Source organism: Notothenia rossii (genome assembly GCF_949606895.1).
Source record: "Notothenia rossii genome assembly, chromosome: 4".
NCBI classification, from domain to species: Eukaryota; Metazoa; Chordata; class Actinopteri; order Perciformes; family Nototheniidae; genus Notothenia; species Notothenia rossii.
The window spans coordinates 639,606-657,105 of record NC_136902.1 but is presented as its reverse complement, the minus strand read 5'-3'; the positions used below and the strand labels follow the sequence as shown (position 1 = coordinate 657,105).

General features: G+C 48.4%; 1 protein-coding gene across 1 annotated transcript in view; it reads left to right on the top strand.

The window, feature by feature from the left end:
• Positions 1-17,500, top strand: part of hspg2 (heparan sulfate proteoglycan 2) — a gene marked incomplete at its 3' end in the record, with an annotated part of 34,778 nt that overhangs the window by 14,778 nt on the left and 2,500 nt on the right. Inside the window, exons 9-25 of the mRNA XM_079677910.1 lie at positions 1,511-1,654; positions 2,059-2,193; positions 2,434-2,615; positions 3,272-3,485; positions 3,812-3,991; positions 5,379-5,639; positions 6,242-6,404; positions 6,493-6,590; positions 7,020-7,286; positions 7,986-8,098; positions 8,503-8,650; positions 8,990-9,106; positions 11,402-11,486; positions 13,782-13,926; positions 14,807-14,909; positions 15,670-15,779; positions 16,275-16,383. Coding sequence (XP_079534036.1) covers positions 1,511-1,654; positions 2,059-2,193; positions 2,434-2,615; positions 3,272-3,485; positions 3,812-3,991; positions 5,379-5,639; positions 6,242-6,404; positions 6,493-6,590; positions 7,020-7,286; positions 7,986-8,098; positions 8,503-8,650; positions 8,990-9,106; positions 11,402-11,486; positions 13,782-13,926; positions 14,807-14,909; positions 15,670-15,779; positions 16,275-16,383 — 2,574 coding nt within the window. The remainder of the gene's footprint in view (positions 1-1,510; positions 1,655-2,058; positions 2,194-2,433; positions 2,616-3,271; positions 3,486-3,811; positions 3,992-5,378; positions 5,640-6,241; positions 6,405-6,492; positions 6,591-7,019; positions 7,287-7,985; positions 8,099-8,502; positions 8,651-8,989; positions 9,107-11,401; positions 11,487-13,781; positions 13,927-14,806; positions 14,910-15,669; positions 15,780-16,274; positions 16,384-17,500) is intronic.

Below are 17,500 nucleotides of genomic sequence, written 5' to 3'. Positions count from 1 at the left end.
GAGCTTCACTTTTAGTAAAACAGGGAGGACAGGTGTAAGTGAGCAAAGGCTGAAGTGAAGCCTCAGGAACATCAGAGTGGATCCACAGACACTCAGAGCCTAACTCAAGGGTTGTTAAAGTGGTGTCTGTAGGAGAACCTGCAGTGTTTATTACGACTGCACAATTCATCAGAATCAACATTTCGGCTGGTGTTCATGTGCAATTTGAAATGTTCCCCAAACGGTGCAGTGCTTCTGTCTTAATGCACAGACTCTGTATTTAAACACACTTTCCTCTGCTCTTCCTTTCTGACTCTTTGATTGGACTCTCATTTTCTCAGACGAGTTTACAGTTGATGTCAGAGTGTGTCAGTCAGAAACACATCACACACACACACACACTGTCACTGAGCAGTGACTCACACTCACACCTCTCCATGAGCTCATCACGGCTCACTGTTTCCTGGACCTCATGTTTGAGAAGCTGCCAGGTCAATGTGTAGCTGCTGGGGAATATGTGTTATGTAAGGGATAATGTGCTGCGGCGCGGTCATTATGGGGAAAAGAACACGGACAGGCTGATCAGGAGCCCGACGCCAAGCGGAGGGATCTAGATAATGACCGCGCCGCAGCACATTATCCCGCTTATTACATGGCCACATTCTCAACAAAGTCACGTTATGACTCCCAATATTAATTGAAAAGCTTTTGTGGATTTAGAAAATGATTTTATTGATTTAAAAAATAGTTGTATGTATTGATTTAAATTGACATGCATCCGCTAAGACAAATAGTCCGTTGTTACCGTTTGAACTAACGTAGCAACGGAAGGAACTGCTTCCATAGCGTTTTTGAGGAGCTTTTTTATTACAGATTTGAAAACATCGCTGCTTGCTTTAAAAGTAGTACAATTCATGATGTCAAACCTTGGAAAGTATCTAGATATCCCTGCCCTAATGCCAAAGTAACTGGCAACTGAATATGTGTCGCCGTTTGATGTCTATGTCTGGACCGCTGCGTAAAAGGAGGGTTTTTGCCCGTTACTTCTCCGCTGTTTTCTTGTCGCTCTTGTCTTGTCAGTTCAGCCAAACTGTATACAGTTAAATCGAACGGACTTGTTTGTGCAGATGTGAGCGTCCTTAACAACGGTCAATAAGTGCTTAACAACAACGTGTCACGTGTTCTGAATTGACCAATCAGAATCGAGTATTCAACTAAGCCATGTAATAAAGTGAGAGGGAAGCTGAGCACGGCCGTAATGGTATTAGACCTTAAAATCATACGAGTTGATAACGTTGATTGACGATAAAAGGGTTAGCCAGTAAGGAGAAGTGTATTTATTACATCACATTTCAACACACGGAGATTCACGAAACACACGGAAATAAAGATACAAGTATTTAGATGATAGGTACATCATCAGCCCTTCTGAGAGTGTGTTGCTGGTTGTGTTGATATTTGAACCGCCTCCTCCTCCTCCTCCTCCTCCTCCTCCTCCTCCTCCTCCTCCTCCTCCTCCTCCTCTCCTCAGGTCTCCAGTCTCCGATCATCGCCATTGAGCCTCACAGCGCGGCAGTGAGAGTCGGAGCCTCGTCCAGCTTCAGGTGCAAAGTCTACAGCGGAGCTCAGCCAATCAGACTGCAGTGGAAACTGGCCAACAACCAACCACTGCCCGGTAACACACACACACACACACACACACACACACACACACACACACACACACACACACACAGTTACAGCTGCATCCCTCCCATGTCACTTCATTTAATGACTCATTTTAAGCCTAACATTGTTTCTGTTGACGCTATTTAATTACTTAAAAGAACATTTGAGTAATCCAGAAATAATAATATATAAATATCTGTAAGCGCTGACGTTAACACTCTTAAGGGTTCTACATGTTGTCTTTTGAATGCACTTCTCTCTCTGGCAGATTAGCAGCCTCACTCTTTTACCCAATGACTTCTAAACTCAGTATTCCAGTTCAAACAGCTTCCCCCCCGCTCATGACTCCTTGGACACGGCTTCTTGTCATGTGTCTCAGTGATATCATAATAAGGTGAATGTTTCCTGCAGATAATGTGGAGGTGAGTGCTGACGGCTCTGTGATGACGGTCTCTAAAGCCCGCCCTCTGAACCACGGGGCCTATCGCTGCGTCGCATCCAACCCGTTCGGCATCACTCAAACCATCGTGTCCCTGATCGTGAAGGGTGAGGACACACACACACACACACACACACACACACACACACACACACACACACACACACACACACACACACACACACACACACACACACACACACACACTCACACTCACACTCACACACACTCACACTCACACTCACACACACACACACACACACACACACACACACACACACACACACACACACTCCCCCTGGTGTCTGATTGGCTTCTCTCTCTCTCTCTCTCTCTCTCTCTCTCAGAGTCTCCTGTGGCCACGGTGACCCCTGTGGGGCCCCTGCGTGTCAGGGTGGGAGAGCCCGTTAACCTGGAGTGCCAGGGGTCTGGAGAGCCCCTCCCCTCTGTGAGCTGGCACCGTCTGGACCGCAACAGGAAGACCCTGCTGAGCAGCCCCGTGCCCATGGAGGGCAACGCTGTCATGCAGGTACACACACATCCAATTCCACACACACACACACACACACACACACACACACACACACACACACACACACACACATACACACACACACACACACACACACACACACACACACACACATACACACACACACACACACACACACACACACACAGACACACACACACACACACACACACATCCACATACACACACACACACACACACACACACATACACACACACACACACACACACACACACACACACACACACACACACACACACACACACACACACACACACACACACACACACACACACACACACACACACACAGACACACACACACACACACACACACACACACACACACACAGACACACACACACACACACACACACACACAGACACACACAGACACACACACACACACACACACACACACACACACACACACACACACACACACACACACACACACACACAGAGACACACACACACACACATACTGCACCATCATGCAGGTACACACACATCCCTATTGGAAAGGAAACATGCAGGAGTTGACTGAACTAACTCTGTTATCCTAAACTCACCAACAGCTAGCCTAGCTAGCTTAGCGCCTCACTTATTAAAACCACGTCAGAACTTGAGCAACACAAACTTCTCCTCTGCAGATCCTGGCTGCTCGCCCTGAGGACAGCGGGACGTACGTCTGCTCGGCTCGTAGCAACGAGGGAAGCTCGGAGACCCGGGTGGAGGTCCTGGTGGAGGGGGGTCTGGTGGAAGGGGGGGGTCTTCAGGAGCCCTCGGCCCCCCGAGCCTCCGTCCCTGAACCCCTGCTGGTGGTGGTGGAGGGCCGGACCGCCACGCTGCGCTGCGAGGCCCACGGTGAGGAGACATTATGGAGGGTTGGGGAAAATAGCTGATAATAAACAAAGAGAGACTAACCGGGTGAAACGAGGAACAGGACCCAACTCACGGACAGGGACATGCAGGTTACTGACGACGAGCAGACAAGGAACACAAGGGAAAGCAAGACTGAACACACACGATAATCACAAGACACAGCTGGAGCAACACAGACCTGGATCTGGATCCCGCTGCTCGTATAGTGAAGACGTTCTGCTGACAGCTGGAGTTTCACTCAAATCATGCTTTCCAAAATAAATGGAGCTTATAATGAATATATTTCTGCTCTTTCTCTCTCCCCCCAGGTGTCCCGCCCCCCATCATCAGCTGGTCCAAGCTGCGCTCTCCCCTCCCCTGGAGACACTCTGTGACGGGGGGCAGTCTGGTTCTGCCCTCTGTCGGACGCCAGGACTCCGGGGAGTATATCTGCAGCGCCACCAACAGCCTGGGGGCGAGCGAGGTCACCGTCACTCTGGACGTAGAGAGTGAGTCTCATTGGGTTTCACTCCGGGTTTGAGCTGACCGTAGTCCCAGATAGCAGAGATCTGTCTCTACCCGAGCCCCTCCCAGTGTCACACCCTGTCTTTACATGTCCTCATACGAGCTGTTTAATGTAGTCTCTATGTCTGAGTCCTGAGTACTTTTTACTGAAGTACATTTCAAAGCCTCTTTACTTTGACTCGAGTAAAGAAGTTTAGTCAGTACTTCTACTTTTACTATTTTTAAACACGAGTATCTGTACTTCTACTTGAGTACAGGATGTGTGTACTTCTACTTGAGTAAAGGATGTGTGTACTTCTACTTGAGTAAAGGATGTGTGTACTTCTACTTGAGTAAAGGATGTGTGTACTTCTACTTGAGTAAAGGATGTGTGTACTTCTACTTGAGTAAAGGATGTGTGTACTTCTACTTGAGTAAAGGATGTGTGTACTTCTACTTGAGTAAAGGATGTGTGTACTTCTACTTGAGTAAAGGATGTGTGTACTTCTACTTGAGTAAAGGATGTGTGTACTTCTACTTGAGTAAAGGATGTGTGTACTTCTACTTGAGTAAAGGGTGTGTGTACTTCTACTTGAGTAAAGGATGTGTGTACTTCTACCTGAGGAAAGGATGTGTGTACTTCTACCTGAGTAAAGGATGTGTGTACTTCTACTTGAGTAAAGGATGTGTGTACTTCTACTTGAGTAAAGGGTGTGTGTACTTCTACTTGAGTAAAGGATGTGTGTACTTCTACTTGAGTAAAGGGTGTGTGTACTTCTACTTGAGTAAAGGATGTGTGTACTTCTACCTGAGTAAAGGATGTGTGTACTTCTACTTGAGTAAAGGATGTGTGTACTTCTACTTGAGTAAAGGATGTGTGTACTTCTACTTGAGTAAAGGATGTGTGTACTTCTACTTGAGTACAGGATGTGTGTACTTCTACTTGAGTAAAGGATGTGTGTACTTCTACTTGAGTAAAGGATGTGTGTACTTCTACTTGAGTAAAGGATGTGTGTACTTCTACTTGAGTAAAGGATGTGTGTACTTCTACTTGAGTAAAGGATGTGTGTACTTCTACTTGAGTAAAGGATGTGTGTACTTCTACTTGAGTAAAGGATGTGTGTACTTCTACTTGAGTAAAGGGTGTGTGTACTTCTACCTGAGTAAAGGATGTGTGTACTTCTACCTGAGTAAAGGATGTGTGTACTTCTACCTGAGTAAAGGATGTGTGTACTTCTACCTGAGTAAAGGATGTGTGTACTTCTACTTGAGTAAAGGATGTGTGTACTTCTACTTGAGGAAAGGGTGTGTGTACTTTTGCCCTCTCTGGAAAGGTGTTTTTAATTCCCATATATTATTATTTCACATTAACCCCTTCCTCTCTCCCTGCAGCCCCCCCTTACGCCACCTCCATGCCCGATGATGTAGCAGTGCGGGTGGGGGAGGTGATCCGGCTGCAGTGCCTTGCTCATGGGACCCCCCCCCTCACCTACACCTGGAGCAAGCTGGACGGAGTGCTGCCCCCCCGAGCGCAGCTCAGCGGAGGGGACCTGCAGATCAACCTGGCCACCGCCGAGGATGCTGGGAGTTATAAGTGCATCGCCAGCAACAAGGTGGCCGACAGCGAGGTGATCGCTAGAGTCACCGTCAGATGTGAGTCCGCTGGGGAACTTAAATATACTTCTTCTCTGCTTTAAAGGATCATTGAGGTGGTTGTTATTTAAACTTCAGAACTAATGGAATATATAAGTTATAAAGGTTTGGCAGGGTTCCCTTTGTCCGCCCGTAAACATAGGCTTAGTCGGTTCAATAGAGCTCAAAGACAAACTAATAGATATACTGTTTGAACAGAACATTGAAATAGAATAAGTTAAATAAACAAAATCTAGTTTTTCTTTCAATTAAATATTCGGTACCCAAAATCCAAGAGCTGTTGCCTTCGCTGCAACAATAATTTAATACCGCAAATATGAGCAAAATGTTCCGACCCAAACATGAACAGGTTAATCATCTTATAACAGAACCATCATTAAGAAACGCAAAAGAAAGAATAATTGCATGCTTCATTAAATGATATTCAAACAACGGAAGTGATGCGCCTCCGTGTTTTCCACACACCCCCTCGCTGGGGAGACGGCGGCCAAACTTACTTATTTTTTGGTGAAAATCTGCATCATTTATTATTTATGAAGGAATTTATAGAATACAAAAAAAACCTCAGGATGCAGCTAAGACTCCACTCTGTCCCCCTTCAGCCCCCCTGGCGGTGAAGGTCTCCCCCCAGGTGGAGGTGAAGGCTCAGGGCAGCGCGGTGGAGTTCACCTGTTCTGCAGCTGGGGGTCTGGAGACCAAGGTGGAGTGGCTCAAAGAGGGAGGAGCTCTCCCCCCCAACCACCACATCAAGGACGGCGTGCTCAGGTGATGCGTCATAACACACTTCAATAACAACTCAAACAAAGTGTTCTTCTGTTTAGTGTTGTTTCCTAATGAGTGTGTCTCTGTGCAGGATCGAGAACCTGGAGCAGAGCAATGAGGGCGTTTATATCTGCAGAGCAAGCAGTGCGTACGGACAGGCTCAGGACACCGCCAGGCTCACCATCCAAGGTCTGATCCCTCAAAAACTTTAGTTCCCTTCAGCCTGTTCCCTTCTCTCTGTTCCCTTCTCTCTGTTCCCTTCTCTCTGTTCCCTTCAGTCTGTTCCCTTCTCTCTGTTCCCTTCACCCTGTTCCCTTCTCTCTGTTCCCTTCAGTCTGTTCCCTTCTCTCTGTTCCCTTCACCCTGTTCCCTTCTCTCTGTTCCCTTCTCTCTGTTCCCTTCTCTCTGTTCCCTTCACCCTGTTCCCTTCTCTCTGTTCCCTTCACCCTGTTCCCTTCTCTCTGTTCCCTTCACCCTGTTCCCTTCTCTTTGTTCCCTTCTCTCTGTTCCCTTCTCTCTGTTCCCTTCTCTCTGTTCCCTTCTCTCTGTTCCCTTCCCTCTGTTCCCTTCCCTCTGATCCCTTCCCTACTTCTATCTAACGTTCGTCCTCCTCCACAGCCCTGCCGAAGGTGATGATAAACGTCCGTACGTCGGTGCAGACGGTGATGATCGGTAACTCGGTGGAGTTTGAGTGCCAAGCGGTGGGCGACCCTGAGCCCACGGTGAGGTGGAGTAAAGTGGGCGGGTCTCTGCCCTCCCACATCATGGTGAAGGAAGGCATGCTGAGGATCGACCAGGTGACGGAGGCCGACGCAGGGCAGTACCGCTGCACCGCCACCAACGACGTGGGGTCCGTACAGAGCCAGGTGGTGCTCAGCGTCCAGTGTGAGTACATCACTTAGATTTGCTTGTGACTGCTGACCTCACTGGTGACCGTTGATCTCCAGATTAACAGCAGCATGGAAACAACCTGCCGATGCTCCATGGCGGAGGCTACGCTAGAAATGTGGTTTTTACCCCCTTAATGTCTGACCAATGGTTGAACAGCATTTCCGTGCACATGACGTGTGTTTAAAGTTTATAGTCCGTTTGAGTTTTGCCGTGTGAACGCAAACCGAACCTTCTGAAAGATGAAGCAATGGAACAAAGAAGGGACTATAGGTGTGAACGAGACCTTAACCATTAACTTATAAGAGCAGCTCTGGTGAATGGAAGTGTTCATATCGTCTGCCATCTGTATTTCTAATCATCAAGACTGTTTGTATTCTTGGTTCTCTGTGGAGGCTTGTGAAGGTGTGGTAACGGTAATGAGAGGAACTGAGGCCTCCAGCTGTCTCCCCTCACTCATCATTCATCTCTGTCTCCCCTCACTCATCATTCATCTCTGTCTCCCCTCACTCATCATTCATCTCTGTCTCCCCTCACTCATCATTCATCTCTGTCTCCCCTCACTCATCATTCATCTCTGTCTCCCCTCACTCATCATTCATCTCTGTCTCCCCTCACTCATCATTCATCTCTGTCTCCCCTCACTCATCATTCATCTCTGTCTCCCCTCACTCATCATTCATGTCTGTCCCCCAGCTCTCCCTCAGATCGCATCGCTACCTGAAACCAAAGAGGTGACGGTCGGCTCTGACGCCGTGCTGCCATGCGTGGCGTCCGGATACCCTCTACCCGAGATCCGATGGTCCAAGGTGAACCACCTGACAATTATTAACATCTTTAGGAACTATTGTATGATGACTGGAGTCCCACAGGGGCAATGTGTGTGGGGTCAGACACTTCACGCTGCGATGGACCGTCTGGCACTAAAGCACTTACCCACAGATATGACTGTTATTTGGTATTTATTGATTGTTGTGTTTTCATTCATGCCTTAATGTGTGCATATGTATACATGTGTCTGTTGATTGTGTATAAGTACATGTTTGTATACACATTTGTATTTTTTGTATTCAGGATTGTGGGAAACGGTATTTCGATCTCTCGGTACACACAAACTGAAAGATTGACAATAAAGTTGACTTTGAGTCTTTGAGGATGACTCCAGGTCTTCTTCATATTTAATCTCACTCATCGTGTGTGTCTCTGTCTCCAGGTGGAAGGAGAGCTTCCTCCCAAGTGTTTCCAGGATGTCAACGTTCTGACGGTTCCTCGGGTCACCCAGGAGGATTCTGGGACGTACGTGTGCACCGCCTCCAACAAGCAGGGGAAGGTGGAGGCCTTCACTTCGCTGCAGGTCCACGGTCAGTGTGCAGGGCGGAGGGAGGGTTACAGCACGAGTGACAAAGAATTCAAACTAAAACTCCGGCCGCTGAGGCTCCAGGGAGATCCTCTGGAACTGGAAACATGATCCAGGCAGGAATAACCTTTGTGCTTTATTTCAGATCAGAAGTAAAGCCATCATTCTGAGAAAAAAAATCTAAATTCTGAGAAAACGTTTATTCTGAGAAAAAAATGGAAAAAATCACTATTTTGAAAAAGAATTGAAAAAGAAACAAATTATTCTGAGAAAAATCAAAAGTGAATATTCTGAGAAAAAATGATTAGGGTTCGTAACTCTGAGATCCTTCCTCTTCCTTCAGAGAGAGTGATGCCGTATTTCGCCCAGGAGCCGCTGTCCTACCTCACGCTGCCCACCATCAAGAACGCTTACCGGGCCTTCAGCATCAGAATCTCCTTCAGGCCCGACAACGGAGACGGTGAGGAAGCTCTGCATGTTTCTGAGTCCTGCAGCGTGTGATGGTCTCTCATTGAGTAGCTGCTGAGGCGCCCGGAAGCCTCCTGGAGTCCAACACCATTCAGGAATATCCTTTTGTCTTCCTATGTCCTGTGCTGCGTATGTCACATTTCCTCATGTTTAACCTGTCTTCTGCCCCCCCCCCCCCCCCCCCCCCCCTCTCTCGTGGGAAGGTCTCATTTTGTACGCTGGTGAGTCTCAGCCTGTTGTCTGCAGACTTTCTCTCGTCGTGCATCAGAGGCTGTGAAAGATGGAGAGATGATGCATGGCCTTTTGTTTTCAGTCACGATCACAAAACCACATCAGCTTGAAACAACTCAAATCCACTTTGAATCCCAGCTGCAGCTTCTCCTCAGACCGGCTGCAGCTTCTCCTCAGACCGGCTGCAGCTTCTCCTCAGACCAGCTGCAGCTTCTCCTCAGACCAGCTGCAGCTTCTCCTCAGACCGGCTGCAGCTTCTCCTCAGACCGGCTGCTGCTCAACGCTTTGCTGCACATTGCTACAGAAGCCCTGAAAGGCAAAGGAGAAAGACCCAGTCCGGTGGTCCGACCCATCTCTCCCCTGTGTTTATGACTTTAAACGCGTTAAAGAATAAGTTCTGCAAGGTTTAATGAAAGCGTGTGTTGTGCTTCAAATGATGAACTCAGCGGGTTTAGTCCAAACTGAACATTTGACTGAACATCATTGAAGCAGTAAGACACGGGGAAACATCACTCCACATCTCGTATTTCATTCAGCAAACAAAAGTTCAAAGTTGAACAGAAGGATTAGCCTCACATTTAGAGATAAATCATTGAACAATATGCTTCAACACTTCTCCTGTGACGTATGTCAGTGAGCTAATAAACACAGTGTGTAGCTGTAATGCTCATGTTGGCCTCCAGGGGGCAGTGCATCTTCTTAATTAGACAAACTCTTATATTTTCCTCCAGGTGAGTTTCAAGACATGACAGTCGTTTCCCATAATGCACTTGTGTTGTGTTAACGACAGCTAGGTAGCGCCAGCTGCAGGTCGTCAGCACTGGTGACCTGCTTGTCGGTGCATTAAAGCTCCATAGAGTAAACATGACTAAGGTACATTATAAAGTTAGCATGATGTGCTCTGTTGTTATCTTGTCATATTTAGCTTAGAGTAAACAACAACAAGTGAAACCTGTTGACCTGTTCCTCAGGTCGAGGACGTTCTGGCACTTTGTCCTTTGACCTGTTTCTCAGTCGTAAACACAGAGGAGAAAGCTCTCAGATCACACTGAGAGGAAGGACTCACTTTCAGGACTTCTTCTTTAATGTGTTGACCTTTTACTCAGACCTCTCTGCTGCTGGGAGGAATGAGAGTCACAGGTGTGGAAATGTCTTTGCACAGAATACAGTTGCACGGTCTGTGAGAGCATGACAGCAAGAAGACACCTTTAGAAACTCTCAAAGTCAAACTGATTGTGTTTTGCTGTCAGCTGACCCCCCCATCAGAACTATTCAAACCCTTGTGACTCCTTGGATGTATAACTGTGGGACACACGCATCTGTGTCATGGGTAAACCTCACTTACACTTGTGTTGCACATGTATGCATTCAACACCTGTTTCTCACAGCATGCAGAGATGATATCGAGGAGTGTAGAGGGCATGATCTGATCTGAGGCATGTTCCTGCAGCTCAGAGACTGATCTGATCTGAGGCTGGTCTGAGGCATGTTCCTGCAGCTCAGAGACTGATCTGATCTGAGGCATGTTCCTGCAGCTCAGAGACTGATCTGATCTGAGGCTGGTCTGAGGCTGGTCTGAGGCATGTTCCTGCAGCTCAGAGACTGATCTGATCTGATCTGAGGCTGGTCTGATCTGATCTGATGTGATGCAGGTTCATTAGAGCCTGGCTTTGGTTGGCTTCACACCTGCAGCACCACGGCATGCTGCTTCTCCATCCAGCTCCAGAGAGTTCAGCCTGCAAGCAGCATACATCCCAACAAGTCACAGCATTCATCTCAAGCCTCTGATCTGCACTGTTAGAGACTGAAGCACTCAGATATGGGTTGCATTGCAAAGTCTATATGAAGCACACAGGAGGGGAAGGACTCTGAAGTACCTCAAACCTGTATCTAACTTCAGTCCAAACAAAAGATTCCACTTGTTTCAATATAAGGTTTACCGGCTTGTTGAGATGGATGTGCAGAGCATGCATTTAGCATCTTGTTGTTGTTGTTGTTGATGTTGTTGTTGTTGTTGTTGTTGTTGTTGTTGACTCCTGCTGTGTGTCTGCTGCAGGAATGATCCTCTATAACGGCCAGAAAAGGAGCACCGGAGCAGACTTCATCTCTCTGGGACTGGTGGGGGGGCGACTGGAGTTCAGGTCAGAGAGGAGAGAAAGACCTCCACTCAAACACAGCAGCATTTCATGTTGTTCATTTTGCACACATGCATGTGTCCCAAAGACCAGAGAGAGAGAGGGAGAGGAGAGAGAGAGAGAGAGAGAGAGAGAGAGAGAGAGAGAGAGAGAGAGAGAGAGAGAGAGAGAGAGAGAGAGAGAGAGAGAGAGAGAGAGACATACATACATACATACATACATAGATGGATAGAACCAGTGTGGTCAACATTCAAATTCAAATACTTAAAAAGAGAAATAACAATTAAAAATGAGAAACAGTCCGTCTCTCCATTGGGCGTTGCTCTCCGTAACAAAAGGGACGAGAGTATCAGAAATGACTCAGGACTAAAACCTCAAATAAACTTGGCCCTGTTTTTCCAAAGGAAAAGCAGCAACAAAAGAATGAAGTGGTAAATGCCACGGAGCGCGGGCCGACAGGGACCCGACAGAGTGACAGGGGGACAGAGTGACAGAGTGACAGAGTGACACAGTGACACAGTGACACAGTGACAGAGTGACAGAGTGACACAGTGACAGAGTGACAGAGTGACAGAGTGACAGAGTGACACAGTGACACAGTGACAGAGTGACACAGTGACAGAGTGACAGAGTGACAGAGTGACAGAGTGACACAGTGACAGAGTGACACAGTGACAGAGTGACACAGTGACAGAGTGACACAGTGACACAGTGACAGAGTGACAGAGTGACAGGGTGACAGAGTGACAGAGTGACACAGTGACAGAGTGACACAGTGACAGAGTGACACAGTGACAGAGTGACACAGTGACAGAGTGACACAGTGACAGAGTGACAGAGTGACACAGTGACAGAGTGACACAGTGACAGAGTGACAGAGTGACAGAGTGACAGAGTGACAGAGTGACAGAGTGACACAGTGACAGAGTGACACAGTGACAGAGTGACACAGTGACAGAGTGACAGAGTGACAGAGTGACACAGTGACAGAGTGACACAGTGACAGAGTGACAGAGTGACACAGTGACAGAGTGACACAGTGACAGAGTGACAGAGTGACAGAGTGACAGAGTGACACAGTGACAGAGTGACAGAGTGACACAGTGACAGAGTGACACAGTGACAGAGTGACAGAGTGACACAGTGACAGAGTGACAGAGTGACAGAGTGACAGAGTGACACAGTGACAGAGTGACAGGGTGACACAGTGACACAGTGACAGAGTGACAGGGTGACAGAGTGACACAGTGACAGAGTGACAGGGTGACAGAGTGACAGAGTGACACAGTGACAGAGTGACAGAGTGACAGGGTGACAGGGTGACACAGTGACAGGGTGACAGGGTGACAGAGTGACAGGGTGACAGGGTGACAGAGTGACAGGGTGACAGGGTGACAGAGTGACACAGTGACAGAGTGACAGAGTGACAGAGTGACACAGTGACAGAGTGACAGAGTGACACAGTGACAGAGTGACAGAGTGACACAGTGACAGAGTGACAGAGTGACAGAGTGACAGAGTGACACAGTGACAGAGTGACAGGGTGACAGAGTGACAGAGTGACACAGTGACAGAGTGACAGGGTGACACAGTGACACGGTGACAGGGTGACAGGGTGACAGAGTGACAGAGTGACACGGTGACAGGGTGACAGGGTGACAGAGTGACAGAGTGACAGAGTGACAGAGTGACAGGGTGACAGGGTGACACAGTGACACAGTGACACAGTGACAGAGTGACAGGGTGACAGAGTGACAGAGTGACAGAGTGACAGGGTGACAGAGTGACACAGTGACACAGTGACAGAGTGACAGAGTGACAGGGTGACAGAGTGACAGAGTGACACAGTGACAGAGTGACAGAGTGACAGAGTGACAGGGTGACAGGGTGACACAGTGACAGAGTGACACGGTGACAGGGTGACAGGGTGACAGAGTGACAGGGTGACAGGGTGACAGGGTGACAGAGTGACACAGTGACACAGTGACAGAGTGACAGAGTGACAGAGTGACACAGTGACCGAGTGACAGAGTGACAGAGTGACACAGTGACCGAGTGACAGAGTGACACAGTGACACAGTGACAGAGTGACAGAGTGACACAGTGACACAGTGACAGAGTGACAGAGTGACACAGTGACAGAGTGACACAGTGACACAGTGACAGAGTGACACAGTGACAGAGTGACAGAGTGACAGGGTGACAGAGTGACAGAGTGACAGAGTGACAGAGTGACAGGGTGCATCCTGTTTGAAGTTACTCATGCAGTTATTAATGTCCCTGTTGTTCTTGTTGTCTCAGGTTTGACGTGGGCTCGGGCATGGCCACCATCAGAGACCCCCTCCCTGTGAAGCTGGGGGAGTTCCACACTGTGGAGCTGCAGAGGAACAACACGCTGGGGTCCCTCCGGGTCGACGGGGGGGAGCCCGTCAGCGGGAAGTCACAGGTGAACCATGTGATAGGGTTCATGTTAAAGAGACGTGTTGTGTTCGATCGGGGGAAGGCCTCGAGACAAGGCCTCGAGACAAGGCCTCGAGACAAGGCCTCGAGACAAGGCCTCGAGACAAGGCCTCAAGACAAGGCGGAGCCATTCTGCTGCTGAGAGCAGCTCATATGATGTGAAGAGAGAGAGTACGGTGGAGGCAGGAGCTTCCACAGCTTAGCTCTCCGTCACACATTACAAAAACTGAACTGCTCCCAGAATGTAAAATAACTTGAACTGGGATTTTAGGAAAACCGTTCCGTCAAAAAAATCTTTAGTCCAAGAAACAGGAGAGTCACGAGAGTGGTACCAAGCCGTACTCTTTGCTCTACGCTAAAGCACGAGTGGTTTGACCCAAAGGCAGGGAGCTGCTCCATGCAGAGCTCCGGGGAGAAGAGTCTGTCTGTTGGTGGTCCGTGTGGAAGCAGCCGAGTGGGTCTCTTAGAGAAGTCAGAAGGTCACTGTGTAGATACTGGTGTGTGTGTGCTGGGGAGACTGAGATGCATCGCTCCCCGTCACACACACACTCATCATAGCATCTGGAACGCTCAGAAAGCTCCACTCAACTTCAACTGGGATTAGGGAACCCCTCCCGTCTGTAGAGAAACCTTCTAGTCGGTCAAACCTTTGATCTTTGCTCTACAATGAAGTGTGAGGCCAAAGTTGAGTGAGTTTAAACTCTGCTCACGTCGATGTGCCGGCCCCTCCTACGGGGGAGGAGTCAGCTCTGTTCGTGTTCAGACGGTGGATCTCTTAGAGAAGTCATGTGATGATGGATGTATGCAGGATTATAATCTGTGTGCCACTCGACCGATCCCACGCAGTAACAGGTGTGTTTCCTCAGGGGAAGTTCCAGGGTCTGGACCTGAACGAGGATCTGCACGTGGGGGGCTACCCCAACTACACCAGCCTCGCCAAGACCGCCGGCATCAAGAGCGGCTTTGTGGGTAAGAGCTCAGAGAGAGAGTAGTGTGTGTTCAATATGTCATAGATGTCCTCGTTAGACGTGCAGAGTTCACACTCACACGTGAACCGTTAACTGAAAGGCCAGAAGAGCTTCGGCCCATTTCCACTTCTGGGGAATGAAGGGGGACGTCATGTAGACTGAATAGACCACCCAGAACACATCTCTGACAAGCACCGCCCCCTAGTGTCAGAGGTAGACGTCCCATTGGGCGTAAAGTCACTCTGATCTATAACTTCGTTGATGAGGAGGATCTTTTGGTTTGTATCAGTTTGAACTAGATATCATTGAATCGTCTAAATCCACTGACAGATCAGAATCATATTTCTAATTGTGACTCATATATGTGTGTGACTCTGGATTTACTGAGAAATGTTAAGGTTAAAGTCCTGATTTCTGTTCTTTGTTTCATAAACATTTGATCAACACGTGTTTTCAGGTTAAGTGTAAAGAGCACATGTTGGGTACGCTTTGTAATTCTGAAATGGTTTGAATTTAACTTTAGCAACAAGACGTACCTCGCTCTGTCATATGTTGTCACCGTGGGTTCATAGAGTCATAATGTGTGTGTGTGTGTGTGTGTGTGTGTGTGTGTGTGTGTGTGTGTGTGTGTGTGTGTGTGTGTGTGTGTGTGTGTGTGTGTGTGTGTGTGTGTGTGTGTGTGTGTGTGTGTGTGTGTGTGTGTGTGTGTGTGTGTGTGTGTGTGTGTGTGTGTCTGTGTGTCTGTGTGTGTGTGTGTGTAGGATGTATCAGGCAGCTGCTGATCCAGGGGGACGAGGTGATCTTCAAGGACCTGGGCCGGAGCTCCATCGGAGTCTCAAACTGCCCCACCTGCAAGGACCAGCCGTGCCAGGTGCGCTGCATTCACACACCTGCTGAGTTAGTGTTAGGATCATCTCCCTGGTCCCCGGTTTGATCTTCAGCCTCAGGATCCATGTATCTGTGATCCTCTCCAGAATGGAAGGAGTCATCACATACAGAGCATCAACTAGTTCCTGAACAGTGTCCTTCACATGCTGATATCCAAGAGAGGGAGTTACTCAGTCACAAGATGGAGGAATAGAAAGCAGTGTTCAATGTTTACTTCAGATTAGCTCCACGTCAGAAATGAGCATGCGTGTCATATGTCTCTCTCCATAGAGGCTGAATCATCATGTTAATCACATAGCTATCATATGCCTCAAACAGTCCTGATGCTCTTCTAGGTAATCACACATCCTGTCATGAAGCTACAGTTGATACCTTTGTTAGCATGCTGCTCTCAGACTGGAAGAGGACATTCAGTGTGTTCTCAACAGTTAGTGTCTGATCACATGATGCATGATAGTAACATGTCCCCCCCCCTCAGAACGCGGGTCAATGTGAGGACTCAGAGGCCAGTCTGTATCAGTGCAGCTGCCCCCGAGGGTTCACAGGGAGCAACTGCCAGCACCACTCCTCCCTGCACTGCCACGCAGGTACACACACACACACACACACACGCACATACACACACACACACACACATACACACACACACACACATTACATTACATTACATTGCATTTAGCTGACGCTTTTATCCAAAGCGACTTACAATAAGTGCATTCGACCAGGAAGATACAACCTTTAAGAAAACAGAATCATATAAGTACATCAGGTTTCATAGAGCCAAACATTTCAAGTGCTACTCAACTGGCATTTAGAAAGCCAGCCCTTTATTAGTATATAAGTGCTTTGTTAGTAATTCTATCGCTCGAAGTGGAGTCTAAAGAGATGAGTTTTCAGTTTGCGTCGGAAGATGTGTAAGCTATCTGCTGTCCTGATTTCAATGGGGAGCTCATTCCACCATTTTGGAGCCAGGATAGCAAACCCACGTGTTTTTGCTGACGGGAACTTGGGTCCCCCTCGGAGTGCGGGTGCAGCGAGCTGTTTGGCTGATGCAGAGCGGAGTGCACGTGCTGGGGTGTACGGTTTAACCATGTCCTGGATGTAGGAAGGGCCAGATCCATTCGCAGCATGGTACGCAAGTACCAGTGTCTTGAAGTGGATTCTAGCAGTTACTGGAAGCCAGTGAAGGGAGCGGAGGAGCGGCGTGGTGTGGGAACATTTAGGAAGGTTGAAGACCAGACGAGCCGCTGCATTCTGGATGAGCTGCAGAGGTCGGAGGGCACATGCAGGTAGACCAGCCAGGAGGGAGTTGCAGTAGTCTAGGTGTGAGATGACGAGAGCCTGGACCAGAACCTGTGTCTCTTTCTGGGTCAGCTGGGGACGTGTCCTCCTGATGTTGTAAAGAGTGTATCTGCAGCAGCGGGTTGTAGCAGAGATGTTTGCAGTGAAGGACAATTTGTTATCTAGGGTCACACCCAGATTCCTTGCAGTCTGAGTCGGGGAAACAACAGAGGTGCCGATGTTGATTGTTAGGTCAAGAGTGGGACAATCTTTTCCCGGAAGGAAGAGCAGTTCAGTCTTGTCAAGGTTGAGCTTGAGGTGATGAGCAGACATCCACCGAGAGATGTCCGCTAGACAAGCAGAGATGCGTGCGACGACCTGGGTCTCTGAGCGGGGAGAGGACAGAATGAGTTGGGTGTCGTC